Source organism: Chiloscyllium punctatum, chromosome 6 (genome assembly GCF_047496795.1).
Source record: "Chiloscyllium punctatum isolate Juve2018m chromosome 6, sChiPun1.3, whole genome shotgun sequence".
Lineage (NCBI taxonomy): Eukaryota > Metazoa > Chordata > Chondrichthyes > Orectolobiformes > Hemiscylliidae > Chiloscyllium > Chiloscyllium punctatum.
The window spans coordinates 89,357,118-89,383,197 of record NC_092744.1 but is presented as its reverse complement, the minus strand read 5'-3'; the positions used below and the strand labels follow the sequence as shown (position 1 = coordinate 89,383,197).

General features: G+C 42.4%; 1 protein-coding gene across 3 annotated transcripts in view; it reads right to left on the bottom strand.

Moving 5' to 3' along the window:
* LOC140479189 (angiomotin-like 2a) overlaps window positions 1-14,670 on the bottom strand; it is a 29,253-nt gene extending 14,583 nt beyond the window's left edge. The window contains exons 1-5 of one of the 3 annotated variants that reach the window (XM_072573219.1): window positions 14,495-14,670; window positions 10,907-11,748; window positions 7,453-7,702; window positions 4,511-4,655; window positions 3,822-3,914 (exon numbers count right to left, since the gene is read on the bottom strand). In XM_072573219.1, the coding sequence (XP_072429320.1) occupies window positions 3,822-3,914; window positions 4,511-4,655; window positions 7,453-7,702; window positions 10,907-11,724 (1,306 nt within the window). In that variant the 5' untranslated portion in view covers window positions 11,725-11,748; window positions 14,495-14,670. Of the gene's footprint in view, window positions 1-3,821; window positions 3,915-4,510; window positions 4,656-7,452; window positions 7,703-10,906; window positions 11,749-14,083; window positions 14,201-14,494 lie in introns of those variants that run through there. The other 2 variants (XM_072573217.1, XM_072573218.1) reach the window with 2 other exon arrangements.
* Window positions 14,671-26,080: the final 11,410 nt, after the last annotated feature.

Below are 26,080 nucleotides of genomic sequence, written 5' to 3'. Positions count from 1 at the left end.
TCCCTCTCTCACACACACATACAGTCTCTGTCTCTCTCACACACAGTCTCTCGCTCACACACACAGTCTATCTCTCTCCCTCACACACAGTTTCTCTCACTCACAACTACACATAGTCTGTCTCACACACAGTCAGTCTCTCTCACACACCGACAGTCTTTCTCTCTCCCTCTCATACACACACAGTCTCTCTCTCACACACAAACAGTACCGCTCTCACACAAACAGTACCTCTCTCTCTCACAGTCCCACACACACACGCATACACAGTCTCTATCTCTCTCTTTCTTACACACAAACACACACACACTCTCTGTCTCTCTCACACAGGCTCTCTCTCTCTCTCACACACACAAACACACACAGTCTCTCTTTCTCCCTCACACACACAATTTCTCTCTCACTCTCACAAACACAGTCTCTCTCACGCACACACACAGTCACTTTCTCTCTCTCTCTCACACACACACACACACAGTCTCTCTCTCTCACACACACAAACACACACACAGTCTCTCTCTTTCTCTCCCTCACACATGCAGACTCTCTCTCACACACACAGTCTCTCTCTCTCACACACACACACACACAGAGTCTCTCTCTCTATTTCTCTCTCACACACACACACCCAGTCTCTCTCTCTCTCACACACACACATACACACAGTCTCTCTCTCTCTCTCTGTCTCTCTCTCACACACACAATTTCTCTCTCTCACACACACACAGAGTCTCTTTTTCTCACATGTACACAGTCTCTCCCTCGCTTTCTCACACATGCACACAGTCTCTCTCTCTCCCAGACACATACATACAGTCTCTCTCTCCCACACACAGTCTCTCTCTCTCTCCCTGACACACAGTTTCTCTCTCTCTTTCTCTTTCTCTCTCTCACACACACACACACACACAGTCTTTCTCTCTCACATATACACAGAGTCTCTCCCTCGCGCTCTTATATACGTGCACACACACAGTCTCTCTGTCTCTCTCTCTCTCACACACACACAAACACACACTTTCTCTGTCTCTCACACATACACACACATACCCACAGTCTCTCTCTTTCTTTCACACACGCAGTCTCTCTCGCACACATAGTCTATCTCTCTCTCTCTCACACACACACAGTGTCAGTCTCTCTCACACACAATCTTTCTCTCTCTCTCACACACACACACAATCTCTCTCTCATGTTATCAGTTATAAATCTGGCTGAGTGGTCAGGAGAAAGATGGGTTTTCAGTAATGAAGGAATGCAGTTGGATGAGGGTGAAGGGCAAACAAACCCTCCATACTGTACTTTGTTCATAGGGCATGATGTTCACTCAACTGTGACTAACAGAATCACAACCTGCACTCAATACAACAAATGTCGCTCGACAGAGTCAGGAACTGAAAAGCCAAGCACATCACTGCGACTCCCCAAATCTGACCTGGTCAGCAGAAACTAAATTGGTGTTTCCAGCCAGCTTCCACTAGGGATCCAAGGACTTGTCCATAGAGTGTGCCAATAGCATGAGAAAACTGCAGAGGGGATTGTACAGGGTGGAAGGTGCTCCAATAATTCCCAGGTGAAAGGTACTCCAACAATTCCCTGATCGAGATGCAGGAACTGCAGCATCTGTTGTACTTAGGTGCAAAAACTATGCTGTGGTCCACTTCTTAGGAATGGGTCTATTCAGTCTGAATGCTGAGAAACCATTGCCACAAGTCTAACCCATCCAACTGCATCAATCAGTTTCCTCTCAAAATGTCAATCAATCCTGAGGAAACCCAGCAGGCTCATTGGGAGTGCACTAGGGTGAATAAAGAGGGACTAGTGGGGGAGTAGTGAGTAGTGAGTGAAAGAATAATGAGTGGAGGAGTAGTAAGTGGATGTATAGTGAGTATTGAGTGAAGGAGCATTGAGTGAAGGAGTATAGAGTGAAGAAGAGTAGTGGGTAGAGGAGTCGTGAGTGGAGGGGTTCATCACAGTGAGGAATGCATCACTGCCAGGCATGAAGAACCCACGTCCTGCCCTGGTACGTGCACACATTCCAGCATCGGTGAATGGATAGTAGTGAGCAATTGGCAGTACAGGTGTGAGCTGTGTCATTTGGAAAACTCAAGGGAAGTCTATATAACACAAACATTGTTGTGTGTGTGTGGAAAAGGAGCCCTTCTTGGGAAAATTAAAGTCCTCACCTCCTGTTTGTACCTGGCTCAGTAAAAAAAAGTCAGACGCCATGCCGACCAAGTTTCCCAAACTAAACTAGTTCCACTTGCCTGCATTTGGCTCTCATATCCCTCTTAACCTTTCCTTTTCATGTATTTGTCCAAATGTCTGTTCTGAGAGCAATATTTTATGGTCAAAGTGCCACTCATATTTGATAGTTATAACTAATTAGTGACCAATAAGCTACACACTCAGAAACCTTGACTGTGTATTAAATTGAAAATGTCACAGATCCCTAGTCACAGAATCTCAACAGAGCAGATCGGTTCTCTGTTTCAGATCCTGCTTTCAATCTGCCTGGCTGTTTGTTTTGGAAAGTGCAGCAGCCTTCCAGGCTTTAACCCAGCTCCCAGGAGAACCCTGCAACGTTTGAAAGATTCCAATCAGCCAGTGAACACTGCCTGCCTTCTCTCTGACTCTCTCCTGACCTGACTGTAAGGCCACATTAGCAAGGGCAAGAGCAAACCTGTTTGCTTGCGATATACTGCATGCAAGTGGCGTGTTAATTACGCTGCACAATACTCTATTAACTCTGCCCGTGTTACTTAAGAGCAAGCAAACTAATCTTTGAGGAGGGAGGAGTGCAATAGCCAGAATCACCTGAGGTATGCAAAAAATTTAAACTACCTTTATTATCACAAGGCATGAGTATTTCAGTGCCAAGAAGAGTTTGTTTAGTGCTCAGGTTTCTCTCTCCTTAGCTTTTCACGTTCGCTTGTAGATTTGAACTAAACCCTGAAGAGTTTGCCCAATTTGAGCACTCCTCCTAAAAGGTGTAGGATGGGGTACATTGATAGGACATGACAGAAAAAGATGCAGAGGCCATTGTTTGATAGCATTACACATGAAGTTGAGAGTGTGCCTTTAATGGTGATTCCAATTTGCTCATGGGTTGCCAGGGAAACTGTGCAGCCTTCCCGCAGGCCAGAACTATGGCCCCCCCAAGTGACTACTAGCACCCCTTGGTAAAGTGGTAGTCCACATTCCCCCTGACCAAAAGTAAGGAATCTTCAAAGTACACTCTTTGAACGCAAAGGTCACATAATTCCATTTTGTTACACATGCTGGCACTGGGCAAAATCCACTAACACCAACCAACAGCCCATCTCTGCCAGGGTTAACTTGGGATTGATTGAGCTAGTCAAAACCAGGAAGGAACTTGGGATTGATCTAGAGCTGAGTGAACCATTCTGAGCTCTGAGCAGGGGAGAATGTAACATCAGCACCTGAGAAAGTGCAAAAAAGAACCTGTTAATATTCCCTTTCGTGCCAGCTGAAACCTGCCAGAAATATACCATCTGGCCTAGGAAACTTTGCAGGGTGTGGAGGAAGGCTGTCAGCAGTAATGTTCAGGGTTCAGGGAATACCCCTCAGTGAAGGGGTAGTCCTTCCCTCAAAATAAAGACAAAAGATAAATCCATTCCTTTGGATAAGTTCCACTTGCAATGATTCTAAACCTGCCTGACAATTCAAAGTTTAAGAAAATCTGTTCAATTTCTAGCACCTTTTTTGAGCCAAGAGAGCCTGATTCTGTTAACACATGTTATAGTTTAGTGTCCCTGGAATGGGGTTGGTTGTATCATTTTAACAGATAATAAACTTACTTTGGACAATCAGCCTGCTGACAATGCTCTGACCGTCTTCTGAGATCTCACATTCTTTGCTGGTCAACAGTTTATTAGCGGAGTCAAGCTTTTCTATAAAAGGGAAAAGTACTGTGAATTGAACAATCAATTGAACTGTCAGCCCATAATTAGCTAGATGCACCACAGTATCAGTCAAAAGCCATGAATTCATCTTCAAACCACACTGTGCTAAATACAAAACATCTTAACATCTTCAATCTGAAAATACTTAAGTTTAGTTATTATTATGAAGTGCAATTGAAAAAGCAGTCAGAATCCTCCCATACTTCCTGCTTTGGCAAAATCTAACATGTTCCCAATGTCAATCTTCTTCCACTGATTCTTTCAATGTGCCTCAGTTTGATCAACTACAGTTCTTGGAACTGCATATACCAAGATATTGACATGCATAAGTCCAAATTCACAATGCAACAGATGTTTGGAAACATTTTCTTTGGAACCTACAGCAAATAATATTTAAGTGGAATTAACACCATTAACCCTTTAAATATGCAATTCTCTGACAATTCTAGTTTTGCTAAAATATAAGCAATCCTCATTTTTGCTTGTTCTAAATCTCTTGATTGTTCCAATTTGTGACCACCTATATCTTTGCAAATTGGTGAAAATGGAGATTTCCGCCACCACCTTCTGATTTATGAGCTTACCTCGCAGATCACGGTTGAAATCGTGAAGTCTCCTGATCTCACTTTCCATTTTGTTTCTCATTGTCTTTTCCAGGGCCTCCCGTTTGGAAGATGCCTTCATGAGGTTGTCATAGGCTTCAGAAATCCTCTGGATTTCTCTCTCCAACTGCACGGGCAAAAACAGGGGCATGTTGAAAAGTGAAGGATGATGAAATGGGATTTAGCAGCATGAGTGACACGAAATTCAATCAGACGACTTGGTGCCATATAGGTCAACAATACCATGCACACAAGGATGCAATGGTTCACTGATAAGAAATGCTCAGGGTGAAATCAATCCAAAGTGATTTGATTGTTCAAACTCTCAAAGAATAATACCTCATAGAAGAAGACAATTCAGTCAATGGTAATTCTGCAGGTTTTCTGAGGGCTGTCAAATTCACCTCTCTCCTGCTTATTTTCTATCTTAATATAGCGGATTTCTTAAATCAGAATTTTCAATAATTACTTAAGAATACAATCTGTTTAAACTCCATATTAAATGCTCGATTTGCTTGTATTAATATTGGGAAGATGGCAACTCTTTCTTTCAATACCAACTGGTTAAAGTTTGGGGAGGTACTGACAAAATTGATCTAAACTAGATCCCAGGCAATAATTTCACAACCAGTAATGCAAATCCTATCACTGAAAGGACTACTGCACAAAGCCATTATAAACGATACACTGAAATAACAGTGAAACATGAGCAGTGTACCCAAGCAGAATCAGGGTCTGAAGGCTGAATGTCCACCCACACAGGCAGGGCAGTACACTTAAGGGGACAGGAGGTCAGAGATAGTTTACAGAATCAGTGCTGTGAGCCTATCATCTCTCTGGGAAAATGGGGAGTTCACTCTCAAATTTGGCGTTAACACTTTCATAATCAGAATTTCACTTTTCCTTTTCTCAGCCCTCTGCTGCTGGGGTAAGGTCTTGTGTGATACTTCACCCATCCTTTTGCAGGCTGTTAAATGATGCTGGTATTTTACAGTTGACACCTCTGGGTTGCTTACACCTACAAATACAGACATCCAGCAGAAACTGGTGGACTGCAATCAGAGGTGTGGAATCCTAATTGCTTTTCCAGTAGCAGTTCCCTCATTTCAGTCACTTTGAGGTCAATTGAGTCATTCCTAACCTCCCCCTCAGATCTAGTTAAAATCAGACAGTGCAGCACATACCAACAAACAAAGTTAGGACATTCCCAGTTAAACATTGTTCAGTTACTCACTGAGGTTTTCTGCTCAGACCTGTGTTGAGCCTGTTGAAAACTGGTAATCCCCATAATCCCAAAGCATTCCTGAGCCAGAAGCAAAGCATGGAGGGGCCTGCATTGGAGGCCTCCCTTGACAAAGAGCCTTCTATTTCTAACTCATCAAGGGTTAGTGAGAAGGACAAGCCTCCCTGCACCTGACTGAGAAGCAAATGAAAGAGGGTCTTTCACATGGGAAAAAAAAACAACTGTTGTCTCTCCCTTCAAGCCTCAGCAAATTTCATTCCTAAACCATTACAGCTGAGCTCAGAAGGGAGATGACACACATTTAAACTTACTGTGACTCTGCCAACTTTCTAGTCACAGCAAATGCATTCATAAAATAGACACCAGATTGTCACATAGCTCAAGTGATTTTTACTTCAGTGCAGAGTTTGACAGTTCCATATGAGACTAAGAACACTGCAGGAAGTTATCAAAGTGAAACCATAGACAAACGAGTCTTTATAAATGCAACGTAACAAGCTATCTCTCGGGGACTGTGTTGTAAAAGTCTGCTGCAAATTGAACAACTTTAATTGCTCATCAAATACCCAACTAAGAGAAAAAGCAATCATTTGGTTTATTGACTAGGGTTTAGTAGACAGTGCGTCATTTGCCGATTATAAGCTGTTGGAATTCACAGCCTTAAACAGTGAGGAAAGAGGAATGAAATGCATGGATCTGGCCTTTGAGATTCTTGCAGAGCATTCTTACTGTGGGCGGTAATTTGTCAATGAAAATTCATGAACATATTAGATGCAATCAAAATAATAATACAGCAGTCATCACCACCCAATTTCAGCAGTGGAAAATAACACAGGGATTGTAAAAACAAGAAATCATATAAGGTATGCAGAAAAATAACAAGCAATGGCACACCAACAGGAGGCGATGGTCTGGTGGCATTATTGCTGGACTGTTAAGTTAGAGACCTAGGTAATGTTCTGGAGACCCAGGGTTAAATCACACTATAGCAGATGGTGGAACTTAAATTCAATAAAAATCTGGAATCAAAAGTTGGTTATTAACTTTATTTAGAATTAATCACTATCAGTTGTTGGAAAAACCCATCTGGTTCGCTAACGTCCTTCAGGGAAGGAAACTGTCATCCTCACCTGGGCTGGCCTACATGTGACTCGAGAGCTAAAGCAATGTGGTTAACTCCTAGTTGCTCTCTGAAATGGCTCTAGCAACACATTGGTTCATGGGCAATTAGGGATGGACAATGAAAGCTAGCCCAGCCAGAGATGCTCACATTCCATATACAAATTAAAAATGACTGGTGGCTCTCTGAGGGCTACTCAAACAGACAATAGTTACCAGCTATACATGTAAATGACCTCCATAGGTAGCAGTGACCAAGAGGCTTTGAACCTTCAGATTAATTCATTGGAAACTGTTCATAACTATCTAATCCAAGAATCTGATATGTAAGTCAGATATTTCCAAATGACAAAATATTTGCAGTAACAGCATCTACACAGTGTCTCCTTGTCTCATTAAACATAAATTCCTGATTTTTCTATTGTACTACAACTTGTATCACAGTCGGTGTTCAATTCAAATACTTTCAAAGTATGCCCATTGATATGGAGCTATATTGTTGGATGCTACTGCATATATCCTAACTTAAAAAGAAGCACTTGACAAAAATGTTCCTTCATACCTTTTGGATTTTTGCTGATTTTTCAGTGTGGCCATCAAGCTCCTTCCTCAGGTTTTCGTTCTCCTTCAGCAGCATCTCGACCATTTGTTGGGCACGGTTAATGAGTGCCACATGATCAACTGTCACCATCTGGCTGCTGTCATGAGTGGCTTCAGTAACCAGCACTGCTTCCATGGGTGAAGAAGCTGAAGTGGTCAGGAAGCTGTGCCTCAGTGGCTGGCCAGGATGTACTGTTTGAGCTTGAGACATCCTGAAGAAAAACAATGCAAGAGACATCACAATAGTTTCAGTTGTCTGGAATGTAACCCTGCTGTACGAAATACCTGCTGTTTACTTTCGGATTTTACACTGAGCTCTGAGTTCCTATGTCACCACTAGCACAGGCACGGACAAGAAGCCTCACTTTAAAGTTTGATAAATAAAGAAAATTGAATGCAAACATCCTTGTTCCCAAACCACTGTTCACTATTTCAGGGGAAAAAAACCCTGAATAGCAATTGCCAAACTTTATCCAAGTTCATTAAATCTAACCAGGTTAAATTATACAAGTACAGCGAAAATAGAAAAAAGTTAAAAACTCAGAATATGTCAACAAACATTGCTTGGCTTACTACTACGTAAATCAGTAATTCTTATATCATGAGTTGCAATGGCTATGCAAAGATTGTTAACGTGTTTGCAAAGGGAAAGCATTAATATAATGAGTGGACTATGTTCTGCAGCCTAAATCAAAGCTGTAATGCAATGTTCTTAGGTACAAGACATTCTATATTCAGATATTAAATCAAATGATAGGATTGTACTGTCCTAGACTTTTCCAATCTCTCCCACTCTTCAGCTTATGAATTTTTATACCATGCAATGTTAGGCTATCAGCTGGGAGGACACATCATCATTGATGGACTAACACCACAAACCATTTTAAACCTTGTTACTTATCATAGTTGATGATCACCTATCGATGAGAACTTCTTTGCATTGCACAAACTGAGTATTCTCCCAAACTCTAAACTGACATCTCTCCTTATTTTCATGTATAACTCCTCAATTATTGTTCTGAATGTGGTCCTACTTTACTCTGAACAAATGACAGTATTTAAAACTTACTGTTTTACATTATTATTCTGTTAACAACTGGGTACATAATTTCCCTTGGGGGTGGTATGGGTAGTCTCTGGTTGACGTCTTAATCCTTGCTAAACAACCTCTAGTTGCCACCTCTGGAAAATTTTCAGTGATCAAAAACCTACAGAACCATGGGCCTATAATAATATTCCATCTGCTTAGCAGATCTGGCTTCCAGCAATAAACTAAAAGCATATCTCCAAATTTCAGTACAAATTTACCTCTTAGCAATCCCAAACCAAGGAGGTGCCAGATACACAACCAGAAGTTCAGAGATGGATAAAAAGAAAATGATGTTGAAAAATGTGTTGCTGGAAAAGCACAGCAGGTCAGGCAGCATCAAAGGAGCAGGAGAATCGACGTTTCGGGCATAATCCCTTCTTCAGGCTTATGCCCAAAATGTCGATTCTCCTGCTCCTTTGATGCTGCCTGACCTGCTGCGCTTTTCCAGCAACACTATTTTCAGCTCTGATCTCCAGCATCTGCAGTCATCACTTTCTCCCAAAAGAAAATGATCTCTGGTATGCAAAATGAAATTGCTATTTGCTAGAGATTGTTTATAGGTTTACAACTCTCAACATTGTTCACTCCAAATGATCCTCCAGCCTTAATCTCTCAGTTTCCCATTGGTAATTCAAGATGTGAATTATACACCTCCCAGGAATGTGACAGGACACACCTTTGCATTGCCACTTGTTTTACTATAGCAACAATGCTGGTTTTCAAATCTTATCAATACATTCAGAACTTGGAAAAATATTGGTGAGCTGAAATATTTAATTAATTTAAATTAATAGGATGGAAATGCTAACAGAGCAGAACAGAGTAGTAATTTTTATTAGAGTAATTTCTGTAATAATGCAGTTTTTTTTGTAAAAGGTTGTGATAGGGGAATGACGTGTTTGCCATTAGTCCAATATCAATACCTCATACACAAGGCATCCCTTCCCATCTATAGCAAACAGTCAAGATTATTTTTTTCTTCCTGGGCTTTGGCTCGATTATTTAAGATGATTTTATGATAACTAATTGGCAATAATAGAGGTCACAAAGGAACTCTGAGAAAACTCCTCAAACAAAAGTGTACAGGGTTTATAGAATGTACAATGTAGGTCATGATGCCGCCTGCTTTTTCCACACAGGAAGTCTCAGGTTTCCCTTTGGAGGTTATCTCACTTGGACACTGGGTGCAGCAGACGAACTTCACATTGCTTGACCTCTCAATGTGTTCACTCAAACATGACCAAAGAAGGAAGGGCTTGCCAGGAAGGAAATCAGCTTAAGGAAAATTACAAGCTGACACTTATTTTTTTGTCAAGGCTGTGCTACATGATTAGTTCAATGGGTCATTCAATGATTAGGCTACAAATCTGTCACTACAATGATGTCTGCAGCCTTCTATATGAGACAACAAATCTTGCAATGAAAAAAAAGTGCTGTCTGGCTCCTGACCTTTGCGTAAGTGTTCTTGCAAAGTGGTTGATGGTGTTAACATCTTGAATACTAAAATTGATGGTACCAAAAATTCTTAAAAAGATTGTTCAGGTATTGGTGACTGACAATCTGTCAGCGCTCTCCTTGCAGGAGTGCCGTTATGGTTGCAATTGTTGAAGATGTCAGTTTATTTTACTTTTTCTACATGTTGAAAGAAGGCAGCTAATAATTAAATCAAGTCCAGTAATTTAGAAAATGGACAAGATGCAGCTTCTTCACTGAAACCCAGGTTATTACTTAGACTCCCCAACATGAAATCTGAACATTATCTCTCACTCTGTACAGTATTTCTCTCTATATGTGATTGGAGTAAGTCATTATACTGAAGTACAGTTCCTTAGACATTGAAAACCTTTCTGAGCTTCACACTGGGCATTATTCAGCGAGGGAATTAATAGGCAAGGGTACCAAAATTGAGATCATGAAATACTGGAGCAAGAGTTGGCCACTTAGCCCCTCGAGCATGCTCTGCCAGTCAATAAGATCATGGTTGTGCCTGAATGTACTTATATCCATTTCCCACAAAACACAACCTCTCCATCATAGTAGTGACAAGGGATTGAAATAGTTCTTCTGGAACTGTCCCTACTTCCCCCAAACAAATCTGCAGACATTACTTGCATCACTGAGCCTAGGGTACAGTGGATAAGTGAACTGAGTTCAGGAATCAAAGCAAGGATGGTGCTGGTCATGAGAAATAAGTATTGCCATGCAGGGCAGTTACTCAGTGGGTGAACCCAAGAACTCACAAGTCAGTTGGTAAGTTCAATTATGTCAGAGGATGTTGAAGAATCTTAGTTGGTTTGCAATGTGAGATAGTGCAGAGTATATTTACCTTTCTGCTCTTATCTGGTTGCTGTAACCATAATCACCAGGCACATCCTGCTGGGAGTTGAAATATGGAGTGGCAGACATATCGTAAAAGTAACCATGCTGCTGGGAACGGCTGAGCACAGGAGCTGCAGACTTCATGGGGAAGGGGTATTCTGGGGGAGGACCCCGGGCCTCGATGGAATGACAGGGCACCTGAGATCCTGCCCGCACTGGCTGCTTCTGATATCTAGATAGCTGGGGGAAGCTGTGTGAGGAACTCATGGTCACCTGGCCTTTGGTGCCATTCCTCTCGAGAGAAAGTTGCAAGAGTCTCTCGCTGAGAGACCGCACATGTCCATGTTTCAATTCCTTCAGTGCATCATCGTGAAGTACATGCTCTGGACTGACTTCACGTGTCACTGACTTGTCTTCAGTGCTGGCCTTCTGATTTGTTCCAGCAACCACATAAGAACCTGTGCCCACAGACTGTTGGTTCCTCTGCACAGCCAGGAGCTCAGATTGGGCCTTGGCTTCTTCATAAGAGGGGAGTTCTTCTCCATTGAATTGAAGCTGGTGTAGGCGATGTAGCAGGTTTTCTGAGTGAGCATGGTCACCCTGATGCTCTTGGCCTTGTGGCTCCTGCCGGGTGGAATGCTGGACAATTTGACTCTCCTCCTGAGTGAGGCTTTCCAAAGAGGACCGGGGGCTGCTGGACCCTCCTCTCATTGCCTGTTGCTGGATGGCCAGCAACGTGCGGTTATCCGTAAGATTCCCATACCGCAACTGCTCCTGGATCAGTCTGTGCAGGACCGTACCTGATGAATCTTCTGCTGTTCTCATTTTAGCTCAGGTAATGGTTAGTTCCTAAAACACAAAACAGGCAATGAATTCCAAACATCACATATTTACACACACAAAAAGGTATTGATATTTGATATCAAACAATGAAATCAATCAATTAGTTTTGATATATTTCATAGAACCCATAAGGTCAGAAGGAGGCCATTCAGCCCATTATGCTCTGTGTCAACTCTTTGGATGATCTTCAGTTTCACTAACTTGCTTTGACACACTCCTGATATATTTTCTCCTTTTTTGAAATTCTCAGTTGAAAGTTCTTTTTGAAGCTAATTCTATTGCTCTTTCAGGCAGATAATAACAGAACATTCAAATATTCTCAATCTAGATTCTTTTAACCCTTACTATGAACCTGTGATCTCTGGTTATCCAGCCTGCTGCCAATGGGAACCTTTCACCTCCTCAAAAAAAAATTCTTCATTTTGAAGAACCTGTCAAATATTCCCTTAACCATCTCGGACTAACAATTCCAGCTTCTTTAATCTCTCCACATAGTTAATGTTCTTTGCCTTGATATTATTCTAATGATTCTCCCTTGCATCCTCAATCTTCTAAATTCAATACATTTATTTTGAAATTATTGGTAACATTGCAAAACGACGCACGCCCATTGAATTCTCAGAGCAGAATGTTTCCACATTGGGCACAATGAGTGATATACAGGCGAGTTCTGCATTGTTCAGTGTTTCTTCCAAGCCCGGACAGTATGTGCACAACCTGCCAACACTCACTCCCCCTCATCCTCAGCAAAAATCCTGAAGCTACTTCCAAGAAAATGACACAGGATACAATCTAGCAGCACTAACTCTGTCACATTGTGTTCCAGTGCCTGCCCCAGCGAAATACTGCCCACATGCATGTCCCTGGGAACCATCTCCCTGGTGACAGCACATCAGGCTGAAGAAACAGCCGCCCTGGCTCAGGATAGCTTGCTTTATCATCATAAGATAATGGCATGAATTTGAAGAATGTCAGACATTAAATTGCAAGCATGAAATGAAGTATGGGCAGGTGGGGAGGTGTAGTCGGGGGTGGTGATGGCTGCTGAGAGGCTGAGCAATTGCTAGTCTGAACATCCTGCAGGACACTTCCACAATAAGTTGTGAAAGCTAAAGACTGTGAATGATTCCCACACAAAGCCTCTATAATTAAAACCATCTGCATTTTATCTGATTCCAAATGTTTAACTATATCAGACAACCTTTAGTAAAATTCACAACATAAGTGAGAAATTTGTTTTATGTTTTAAATCCTGTTTATCAGGAATAGATTATTAAAACAAAGCACATTCAGGAAGGTCAGCCTGCAGCATGGCCACAGGGGTGCAGGCAGGAAGGTTTTTGAAAGTTGAGGAAATACTGGCACTAATGAAAGCATAAATCACTTCGGACATTCCGAGAATGGATGGGTGATCAAGAATGAAGGGATCCCATTATTTCTGTAATTTAGGTCTGGTTCTGATTTTACTACAGATCGATAGAATTTAAGGCATCTCTCACAAATCCTGTCTCAAAATTGCAAGTGTTTTTCTCGCTAAAACACCACTATTATTACCACTTCTAACCACTCAAATTTGTAGGAAGCAGATCTGTTCTTAACATACGTTTGCAGAGAGTGGGAAAAAAAAGCAGATCAGCAGATATTAACAGCAAGATACACAAACAAAAATATACTTTGAAAACGTTGGGGTGCATTCCTCCTTTGTAAAGCATGGTTTTCCCTGAATGGGGCCACTAATAAAAATACAACAAGACTTGCGAACGGAAACTGAATTCCTTTAAGTTTCCAAAACAATAGCTCATTCACCTACCTGCAACATCCTGGGGCAAAATGTGCATTCCACCTCAATGTGAAAACATCTCTCAATCCACTACAGCACTCAAACACAAAAACCAGCACATTTCAATCTCCAGCACTAACCCATTATCCAAAACTCTGTCCGATCTCCAATACATTCTTCATGTGTGTTGCAGCAAAAAGCTCTAAAGTCACGCAAGGAAAGATTTTCCTGCCATTAACATCTTTAAAGATTATTGAAGAATTTCAGTGCTAACAACTGCATCAGAGACTGTAGCATATCAAAAAGCCCAATTGTTTAAAAGTTTAGTTATTATTTGATAAAGTTCTCTCCCCTCTTTACATCAAACTAAGAAATTGTTGTTCTCCTATAAACAATAATATAAAGGTACACTATTTATTTACTATACCATAAGTATAATTACTAATGTAGAGAGAATATTTTATCATCTGTATAATCCTTCAGGTGAATATTACAATGTAATATTTATCCTGTTGTAATCTAAAATCACACAGGGTAAATATTACAATCTGAAATCCTTACCGACACGGTGAATGTTACAACCTGAGATCTTTACCAACATGGGGTGAACATTACAATCTAATCGTGACTAACTCGATGAATATTTCCTTCACTGACTCCTTTTCGCCGGCACATTCTTGTTGAGTGAGCTCAGCAGCTAGTAGTGACGGAGGATCAGCTCACCCGGCTCACTGGGGGTAACAGCTCGGAAAGACGGACAGGTTCAACTGAAACCTGTGAAAGGCGGCTGGTTGCTCCCAGTTAGCGAGCAAATCACTCGCGGTGCCCCCCCAAAGGAGATGAAGCCCGGAACCCAGAGGAAATAGTTTGCACCTCCTGCAAGTTATTCGCTAGAATCAAGTGTGAAATCCCTTCAGCGTGTCCCAAGGTTGAATCAGGGCACAATAATAGACTGAGAAATGGGAAACTGACCTGAAACGGTATGCTCACATCGGGGAGAGAGTCCGAGCTTCTGCCTCAGGCTCAGGGTTCGGTGCTGGAAGTGACCGTGCTGTGGGAACTGGGAGGCGGACAGTGCTAGCTGCCTGTTTGCTTGTCTGCTGTGGAATGGCAGAATCCCAGCTGCGGCCGGGGCGATGCAGCCGCGACAGGAATTTCAGGAATGCGTGTTCCTCGCTCTATCAAAGGCCGTCCCTGCCGCACACCAAGACTCAACCTGCAGAGGGCACACACAATGAGCAAACAGTCCCACAGCTTCACGGCACAGCAGAGATTGACAATCCTTCAGCCTTGTGGAAAATAACTACATGGGGGGGAGGGTGACTGAAACCGCCTGCACTGACACCTCCAACCCCCCCATCCCCCGCTGAGGGATGCATAACTGGGACTCTCCCTCCAAAAATCCTGATTTAGAGATGCCGGTGTTGGACTGCGGTCTACAAAGATTTTTTTAAAAAATCACACAACACCAGGTCATAGTCCCAACAGGTTTAATTGGAAGCACTAGCTTTCAGAGCGCTGCTCCTTCTTCAGGCTCCCTCTCGGATGCTGCCTGAACTGCTGTGCTCTTCCAGCACCACTAATCCAGAACCTGTTGGACTATAACCTGGTCCAAGAATTCTGGGGGGCCATCCAAACTTTCAGTCTTCAGGTCAGTGGAATTGAAACTTCCGAATTTATTAAGGAATGTCGCAGATTAAAGAAAAACCAGAATGGTAACCAGGATGTGGAGGTGCCGGTGTTAGACTGACCTTGGACAAAGTAAAAAAATCACCCAAAACCAGGTTAGAGTCCAACGGTTTGATTTGAAAACACTGGCTTTCAAAATGCTGCTCAGGTGCCACCAACACCTAATGAAGGAGCAGCGCTCGGAATGTTAGTGTCTTCAAATAAACCCATCGGAATCTAACCTGATGTCGTGTGATTTTCAATGCATTGCTCCAGTAGCAATGACTGCGGATTTCCTTAGAGTCCGAATAGCCACAATAATATTTAGCAGCAGAAGCAGACCATTCGGCCATCTGCCTGCATCATAAAGTCATGATCTGATAATCCTCAAAACTTTTTGCCCCATAACCCTCAATTCCCTGATTAATTAAAAATCTGTCCATCTCAGCCTTAATGATCCAGTCTCTACTGCTCTCTGTGACAAAGAATTCCACAATTCACCAGCCTCTGAGAGAAAAGTGAATCCTCATTTCTGTCTTTAAAGGGTGACCCCTTCTTCTGAGATGCTGCCCTTTGGCTTGATATTCTCCCAGAAGGGGATTAAATGTCTCCATAATTTCCCTGAGAAATCTTGTATGTTTAATTTTGAAATTCCAATGAGCACAGGCCTACTCAACCTCTCCTCAAAAGACAGTCCCTCCACACTTCGGATCTTGGGATCACCTTGTGAGCCTTCTCTGGACTGGACACATTGCAGCTGTATTCTTCCCTGGATAGGAGGACCAAATCGTTCACAGTATTCCAGCTGCGGTCTGACTGGTGCCTTTCTAGTTTTAGCAAAGTCTGCCTTTTTTTTTAGTAAAGCATTCCTTATGAAATAAAGGCCAACGTTTCATTTGCCTTCCCTATCACTTGCTGAACTTGGATGCTAACATTTTTTAATTCATTAAACATTATTACAGGTTCTTGGTGATACCACAGAACACCTGAGTACAGCCTGTGTAGATCAGTTGTAAATCACCACTTGCTTTCCCAAATATTTTGTGTTATCTGCAAACTTGTCTATAGGGCATTTACTTTCCTCATCCAAATCATCAATTTATATTGTAAATGTTTGTAGCTCCAGCACTCATCCCTGCGGCACACTAGTTAAAGTTTGTCATCCTGAAAATCTCAACTCTTTGTCCCAACTCTTTAGTAAAAGTTAAAATTCCCACATCTTTTATCAGACCTGAACACCAACTGACAGGAACCACCCTGACTCCAGATTGATTCAATCATACCAAAAGCACCAAGAAACTCTCTTTGTATGCAAGTAAAATTTAAATATTATGAATCAAGCAATTAAGACATGTAACAGTAAAATTAGAAGTAAGTTGCCTTGAATCCAGGGATTGATTTGGTACAACTCAGGTATGAGTAATAGTGCCTCAGTTGAAGATGTACAGGCTAGTTACTGTGGAATAAACATTATTACAGGTTCTTTGTGATACCACAGAACACCTGAGTACAGCCTGTGTAGATCAGTTGTTGGCTGGAGAACAGTTCACATCACTGGGGCATTTTGGTGCTTAGCAAGAGCTCAAAGGAAGGTAAAAAAATGTCTGTCCATAAAGATAGGTTTTATGGACTATCTTACCTGCCCATTGAGATACCAGTCCAGAGAACCTTGGAGTTTGGATGTAGATGCATACACTGTCCCTGAGGAAGCTTGCTCCTTATAGAATCCATACAGTGCAGAAGCAGGCCATTTGCCCATTGAGTTCACAAACATCGTCTAAAGAGCATCCCACCCAGATACACCTTCCCTACCCCTGTTACCCTGCATTTCCCATGGCCAATTCCTCTAAACTGCACACAGAGAAACTAGAGTGCCCAAAGGAAACCCACACAGGCATGGGAGAATGTGCAAGTTTCGCACAGACAGTCACCCAAGGATGGAATCAAACCTGGATCCCTGACGTTATGATCTGTGCTAACCACTGAGCCACTGTGCCACCCACATTTCCTGCATGGATTCTTAAGCATCAGTGAGTCCAGTATTGACTGCTCTTTCTGCCTTTTGCTTAACTGAGGATGGAGTGGGGAATGTCACTGCTTGATGCCTGTGTCCAAAGTGGCAGAGAAATTACAGAAAATGTTGAGGTCAGAATAGGATGGGAAAGAGCCTTTGATGAGGCTTTGCCCAATGGGAGAGCGATGAGTGAAGTGGTAGAGACAGCTGAATAGACCTCTTCAATCTTTGTAACAGAAAGTCGTGTGTGTCTTATGTTGGCAGTGAGGATGGAGGGTGCAGGGCAGCGTCATTTGCCAAGATATTCAGTGGTGAAGACAAGGAGCTTGCCTTCCTTTTGTCTTCCTAGATATGTCAGCACCTTTCATGATGAGGGTAGGATGAAATAATGTTGAACATGGTTCAGTCAGATCTGAAGCTGAATGGTTATCATAGGGAGATCAGATATAGACAGTTCTGTGGCAGTGGATGTGACTCCAGGATGGTGTGATGCCTCCCAGGTGCCAGGGTCAAGGATATCAAGGATATTAAAAGCGCGCAGCTGGAGTTGGATGAACTTCGGATCATTCGGGAGGCAGAGGGGGTCATAGATCGGAGCTATAGGGAAGTAGTAACTCCAAAGATGGCAGATAGATGGGTGACAGTGAGGGGGACTGGGAGGAAGCAGCCAGTGCAGGGACCCCCTGTGGTCGTTCCCCTCAAGAACAAGTATACCGTTTTGGATACTTGTGGGGGGGACGACTTACCAGGGGTAAGTAACGGGGCTCAGGCCTCTGGCACGGAGCCTGTCCCTGCTACTCAGAAGGGAAGGGTGGAGAAGAGCAGAACAATAATAATTGGGGACTCGATAGTTCGGGGCACAGATAGGCGGTTTTGTGGGAACGAGAGAGACTCACGTTTGGTATGTTGCCTCCCAGGTGCAAGGGTACGTGATGTCTCTGATCGTGTTTTCCGGGTCCTTAAGGGGGAGGGGGAGCAGCCTGAAGTCGTGGTCCATATTGGCACCAATGACCTAGGTAGGAGGAGTGCTGAGGATGTTAGACAGGCTTTTAGGGAGCTAGGTTGGAAGCTCAGAGTTAGAACGAACAGAGTTGTTGTCTCTGGTTTGTTACCCGTGCCACGTGATAGAGAGTCGAGGAATAGGGAGAGAGAACAGTTAAATGCGTGGCTACAGGGATGGTGCAGGAGGGAGGGATTTCGGTACTTGGAGAACTGGGGTTCTTTCTGGGGAAGGTGGGACCTCTATAAACAGGATGGTCTGCACCTGAACCTGAGGGGCACCAGTATCCTTGGGGGGAGGTTTGCTAGTGCTCTTGGGGGGGGTTTAAACTAACTCTGCAGGGGCATGGGAACCCAGACTGTAGCTTTAGGGTGCAGGACCTGGAGTGTAGGGAGGTTAGGAATATGGCATCAATCTTAAAGGAGGGTGCCTGTAAACAGAAGAGTGGCTTGAAGTGTGTATACTTTAATGCCAGAAGTATACGAAATAAGGTAGGTGAACTCGCAGCGTGGGTTGGTACCTGGGACTTCGATGTTGTGGCTATTACGGAGACGTGGCTAGATCAGGGACAGGATTGGCTGTTGCAGGTTCCAGGGTTTAAATGTTTTAGTAGGGTCAGAGGTGGGGGTAAAAGGGGGGGGGGTGTGGCTTTGCTTGTCAAAGATAGTATTACAGCGGTGGAAAGGAAGATGGACGAAGATTTGCCATCTGAGGTAGTTTGGGTTGAGGTTAGGATCGTTGTCCTAGATAGTCCTAGAATCGTTGAAGAAAGGATTGCGAAGATGATTCAGGAGAAGAGTGACAGTAATAGGGTGATTGTTATGGGAGACTTTAACTTTCCTGATATTGATTGGGAAAGCTATAGCTCAAGTTCGTTAGATGGGTCAGTGTTTGTGCAATGTGTGCAGGAGAGTTTCCTGACACAATATGTAGATAAGCCAACAAGAGGTGAGGCCATACTGGATTTGGTTCTGGGTAACGAACCAGGCCAGGTATTAGAACTAGAGGTAGGTGAGCACTTTGGGGACAGTGACCACAATTCGGTGATTTTTACTCTAGTGATGGAGAGGGATAAGTGTGTACTACAGGGCAAGAGTTATAGCTGGGGGCAGGGAAATTATGATGCGTTGAGGCATGACTTAGGATGTGTGGATTGGAAAAGTAGATTCCAAGGCAAGAGCGTAATTAATATGTGGAACTTGTTCCAGGAACAACTATTGAGTGTCCTTGATAAGTACGTACCTATCAGGCAGGGAGGAAAGGGTCGTCTGAGGGAGCCGTGGTTTAATAAGGAGTTGGAATCCCTTGTTAAATGGAAGAGGGCGGCCTTTGTAAAGATGAGGCGTGAAGGTTCAATAGGGGCGATTGAGAGTTATAAGGTAGCCCGGAAGGACCTAAGAGCAGCAAGGAGGGGACATGAAAGGTCCTTAGTTGGTAGGATTAGGGAAAACCCTAAGGCTTTCTATAGGTATGTTAGGGATAAAAGAATGACTAGGGAAGGAATAGGTCCAATCAAGGATAGTAATGGGAAGTTGCGTGTGGAGGCTGAAGAGATTGGGGAGGCGCTGAATGAATACTTTTCGTCAGTATTCACTCAGGAACAGGACATTGTTGTCGATATGAATACTGAGGCACGAATAAGTAGAATGGATGGCTTTGAGATATGTAGAGAAGAGGTGTTGGAAATTCTGGCAAGGGTGAAAATAGATAAGTCCCCTGGGCCTGATGGCATTTATCCTAGGATTCTCTGGGAAGCAAGGGAGGAGATTGCAGAGCCATTGGCCTTGATTTTTGTGTCCTCTTTGTCGACAGGAGTAGTGCCAGAGGACTGGAGGCTAGCAAACGTGGTTCCCTTGTTCAAGAAGGGGAGTAGGGATAATCCTAGTAACTATAGGCCAGTGAGTCTCACTTCTGTTGTGGGCAAAGTCTTAGAGAGAATTGTAAGGGATAGGATTTATGCACATCTGGATAAGAATGATGTGATCAAGGATAGTCAGCATGGTTTTGTGAAGGGCAGGTCGTGCCTCACAAACCTTATTGAATTCTTTGAGAAGGTGACTAAGGAGGTAGATGAGGGGAAAGCGGTAGATGTGGTATATATGGATTTTAGTAAGGCGTTTGATAAGGTCCCCCATGGTAGGCTACTGCAGAAAATACAGAGATATGGCATTGAGGGTGAGTTGGAGGTTTGGATTAGGAATTGGCTCTCTGGAAGAAGACAGAGGGTAGTAGTTGATGGCAAAGGTTCATCTTGGAGTGCCGTCACTAACGGTGTTCCGCAAGGATCTGTTTTGGGACCATTGCTGTTTGTCATTTTTATAAATGACCTGGAGGAAGGGTTAGAAGGTTGGGTGAGCAGGTTTGCGGATGATACGAGGAAGGAGTGAGGAAGGATGTGGCAGGTTACAGCGGGATATAGAGAAGCTGCAGAGCTGGGCAGAAAGGTGGCAAATGGAGTTCAATGTAGCTAAGTCTGAAGTGATTCACTTTGGTAAGAGTAATAAAAAGATGGATTACTGGGCTAATGGTAGACTACTTGGTAGTGTGGAAGAGCAGAGGGATCTTGGTGTCCATGTACACAGATCTCTGAAAGTTGCCACCCAGGTAAATAGTGCAGTGAAGAAGGCATATGGTGTACTGGCTTTTATTGGTAGAGGAATTGAGTTCCGGAGTCCTGAGGTCATGCTGCAGTTGTATAAGACTCTGGTGCGGCCGCATCTGGAATATTGTGTGCAGTTTTGGTCGCCATACTATAGGAAGGATGTGGAGGCACTGGAACGGGTGCAGAGGAAGTTTACCAGGATGTTGCCTGGTATGGTAGGAAGATCCTATGAGGAAAGGCTGAGGCACTTGGGGTTGTTTTCATTGGCGAAAAGAAGGTTTAGGGGTGATTTGATAGAGGTGTACAAGATGATTAGGGGGTTAGATAGGGTTGACAGTGAGAACCTTTTTCCACGTATGGAGTCAGCTATTACAAGGGGGCATAGCTTTAAATTAAGGGGGGGTAGATATAGGACTGATGTTAGGGGTAGGTTCTTCACTCAGCGAGTCGTAAGTTCATGGAATGCCCTGCCAGTAGCAGTAGTGGACTCTCCCTCTTTATGGGTATTTAAGCGGGCATTGGATAGGTATATGGAGGATAGTGGGTTAGTGTAGGTTAGGTGGGCTTTGATCGGCGCAACATCGAGGGCCGAAGGGCCTGTACTGCGCTGTATTCTTCTATGTTCTATGTTCTATCACCGAGTGGCCACTGGATGTTCTGAAGGGTGAGCGAGAACACAAGTGTCCATGTCAATACCAAGGCCATAGGAAAAAAAGAGGAATGCGATCCTGCAAGCAGAATGCAAGGATCTGGGAAATACGCTCAAATAGCAAGATAACAAAGGCAGAAATCTCTGAATCATTCCCAGTGCCACATACTAGCAACATTGGAAATAGGAGAGTAGAACATTTGAATGCATGACTTGGTGTGGAGAAGGTGATGTAGGAGGGAGGGATTTAGATTTCTGAGGCATTGGGAAAGGTATCCCGGCAAAATGGGAACCTGACAAGCTGGATGGGTTGCACCACAGCAGGATCATGACCAATATACTTGTAAGAGCATTAGCTATCTTTGTGATGGGTGAGAAAGAGAGAGGCTAGGAACCTAACCAGGGAGACAAGAATGAAGGGTAGAAATACAGGGCATGAAAATGGAAGACAAAGTCAACAAGGGCTAGCAGCTGCACTATAGTCATAATCATAGAAGCATAGAGATGTACAACATGGAAACAGACCCAGTCCAACTCATCTGTGCTGACCAGATATCCTAAAACAATCTAGTCCCACTTGCCAGTATTTGGCCTATATCCTTCTAACTCCTTCCTATTCTTGTACTCATCCAGGTGCCTTTTAAGTGTTGTAATTATGCCCACCTTCACCACTTCCTTTGACAGCTCATTCGGTACACGAACCACTCTCTGCGTGAAAAAGTCGGCCCTCAGGTTCTTTATAAGTCTTTCCCCTCTCACCTTAAACATATGTGTTCTCGTTTTGGATTCCCCTATCCTGGGAAAAAGACCTTGGCTATTCAGCCTATACATGCCCCTCATGGTTTTATAAACCTCTATAAGGTCGCCCCTCAGCTTCCAACATGCTCAAGAAAAAAGCCCCAACCAATTCAGCCTCTCCTTTGGCCCAAACCCTCCAATCCCGGCAACATTCTTGTCAACCTTTTCTGAATCCTTTCAAGTTTAATAATATCATTACTATAAAAGAGCAACCAGATTTGAATGTGGTATTCGAAAAATGGCCTCACCAGTGTCCTATACAGTCACAACACGATGTCCCAACTCTTATACTGAATGGTCTGACCAATGAAGGCAAGCATGCCAAATGTCATCTTCACCACCCAGTGTACTGCGACTCCACTTTCAAGGAACTGTCCACCTGCATCCCTAGGGCTCTATGTTCTGCAATACTATCCAGGGCCCAGTCATTAATTGTATAAGTCTACCCCAGTTTGCCTTACCCAAATGAAACATCACATTTATCGAAATTAAACTCCATTTGCCACTGCCATTGGCCTATCCGATCAAGATCCCATTGTACTCTGAGAGAGCCTTCTTTGTTATCCACTACACTACCAATTTTGGTGTCATCTGCAAAAATACTAATCATACCTCTTATATTCACATTGAAATCACCTAGATAAATGACAAAAAGCAATCAGCCCAGGACCGATTTCTGCAGCACACCGTTGGTCACAGGCCTCCATTCTGAAAAACAATACCTACCACCATCCTCTGTCTTCAAGCTAATTTTGTGTCCAAATGGCTCGTTCTCCTTGTATTCCACTTTGATCTAACCTTGTTAACCATGGAGAACCTTGTCGAAAACCTTACTGAAGTCCAACGTCTTTCACTTTGTCTTCATTAATTTTCTTTGTTACTTTATCAAAAAACTCAGTCAAGTTAGTGAGACATGATTCCCCATGCGCAAAGCCATGTTGACTATCCCTAATCTTTCCTTGCCTTTCCAAATGCAATTAAGTTTTGTCCCTCAGAATCCTCTCCAACAACCTATCCACCATTGACATCAGGCTCACCAATCCATAGATCCCTGGCTTTTTCTTACTACTTTTCTTAAATAATGACATCATATTAGCCACTCTCCAGTTTCCTGGCACCTTGCCTGTGACTCTCAATGGTACAAATATTAAAGATAGGACTGTATACATCATACCTAAATACATGGAGCTATCTCAATAACATAGATAATATTAACAGTACAAATAGATGTAAACTGGAACAATATGGTTGCAATTACAGAGACATGGCTGTTGGGTGGCCAAAGTTGGGAACTGGCCATCTAAGAATATTCAATACTATGGAAAAAAAGTAGCATTTTTAGTGAAATGATGAAATCAGTGTAAAAATGAGAAAGGATATTCGTGCAGGAAGTCTCAATATGGAATCAGTCTGGGTGGAGAAGCAACAAGATGTGGAAAACATTAGTCAGAGGTGTATATAGGCCTCCAAAGTAGGTGAGGTAAGAGATAGTATTAAATAGGACATTTGACATGCATGCAACAAGGGTGCTACAGTAAACAAGGGTGAATCTAAAGGTTCACTGGGCAGACCTGATTGATAATATGGTAAAAACAATGACTGCAGATGCTGAAAACCAAATACTGGATTAGTGGTGCTGGAGGAGCACAGCAGTTCAGGCAGCATCCAACGAGCAGTGAAATCAACGTTTCCTGATGAAGGGCTTTTGCCCGAAACGTTGATATCGCTGCTCGTTGGATGCTGCCTGAACTGATTGATAATACCACAACTGATTAATTCCTGGAATGTATACAAGCCAGATTTTCAGAGCAGTACATTGAAAAAACAATTTGGGCATTGATTATCTTGTTGTGAGAGGTCCTTTAGGAAAGAATGGTCATAAAATGTTAGAATTTTCGTTGTGATTGAAAACAAAGTAGTCCAATCCAATATAGGATTCTAAATCTAAACAAATAAAACAAAACAGTTATGAGGTGTGAGTTGGCTCTGATAAACTAGGAAACCATTAAAAGGCATGGCAGTAATTGTAACTAATTAAGGAATAGGCAAAAAAAAATACAGAAAAAGTGATCCAACCACGGCTAACAAAATAAAATAAGTCCAGTATTAGATCTAAAGAAGAGTCATATATAGTTAGGGAAAAAAAATGTAGCAAGTTCATTATGAAAGGTACAACTGACCTCCCAGAAAGAGATCCTAGTAAAACAAGGATCAATTGGAAAGGAGGATTTGGAGGAGCTCAGTATTAGTTAAAAAGAAATGCCAGAGAAATCAATAGAACTGAAAGCTCATGAATCCTTAGGATCTGATCATCTATATTCAAGGATACTAAAAGTGGTAGCCTTGGAAATACTGAATGTGTTGGTTGTCTTCTTCCAAAATTCTATACACTCTGGAATATTTCTTCCAGATTAGAGTGACAAACATAACCTCACTATTTAAAAAAATGGACAGAGACAAATCCAGGAATTACAGACATGTTAGCCAAATATCAGTGGTAGGGAAATGCTAGAGTCCACTACAAAGGTTGTGATATTAGTACACTTAGAAAATACTAATGGAATACATAAAGTCAACATGGATTTATAAAAGGGAAGTCATGTTTGACAAGTCTGCTGGAGTTTTTGAGGATGTATAGAATAAATCTAGATTAAATAAAGGAGAACCAATGGAAGTGAAGCATTTGGATTCTCAGAAAGCTTTGATAAAGTCCTATACAAGAGGCTATTGTGCAAAATCAAAGCCAACAGGATTTGATTTAGATTTAGATTTATTTAGATTTTATTGTCACATGTGCTCAAGTACAGAAGTATAACAACACAGTGAAAAGTGTGCAATTTCACCACACACTGCGCCTTCTTAGTTACAAACGTTCTTACAGAAAATGTAGATACAAAACAATAAACACAACAAAGTTTAAAAAGTTAAGAAATCCCTTCATAGAATAAGTAGCGAAATAAAGAAATGAAGTAATAGTTACGATTAAAGTCCCTCTGAATATTGACAGAAAAATAAAGAAATAAAGTTAAAGGTTATATACCTGTATTGGATTAGATTGAGAATCAATTTACATGTGGAAACAGAGTGTCGGAGAAAAAGGGTCTTTTCTGGGTGATAATTGGGGTACCACAGGGTTTAGTGCTGGAGCGCATTATAATTTATAATTTATAATCTATATTTATAATCTGTATCACTGATTTGGTGAGGCAGTTCACTATAATAGTTCCACGTTTATTGACAACACAAAACTAAGTGGGAGTGTATTTAGTGAGGAGGTTGTGAAGAGTTTTTGAGAAGTTGGGTGGGTGAACAAACACATAGTAGATGCAGTATAGCATGGATAAATGTGAAGTTGTTTACTTGGGTGAGCAAAATAACAGAGTATTATTTAAATCATCACAGATTGCAAAAGGGTGATGTATGAAGAGACCTGGGTGCCCTTGTACATAAAAGCATAGAAATTTTGAAATTAGGAGCAGGAATTGGCCTTCAAGCCTGCCCCGCCAAAGAATATGATCATGGCTGATTCTCTTTCTCACTATCAAATTCCCACTTTCTTACCATATCCCTTGACATTTTTAATATCTAAAATATTATCAATCTCTATGTTGTGAATTCTAGCAGAGTTGGATTAGAGGTTCAGTGAGGCTAATCGTGATGTCAGTCGTAGAGACGTAAAGCACGGAAACAGGCCCTTCGGTCCAACTTGTCCATGCTGACCAGATATCTTAACCTAATCTAGTCCTATTTACCAGCACTTTGTCCCATATCCCTCCAAACCCTTCCTATTCATATACCCATCTGGATGCCTTTTAAATGCTGCAATT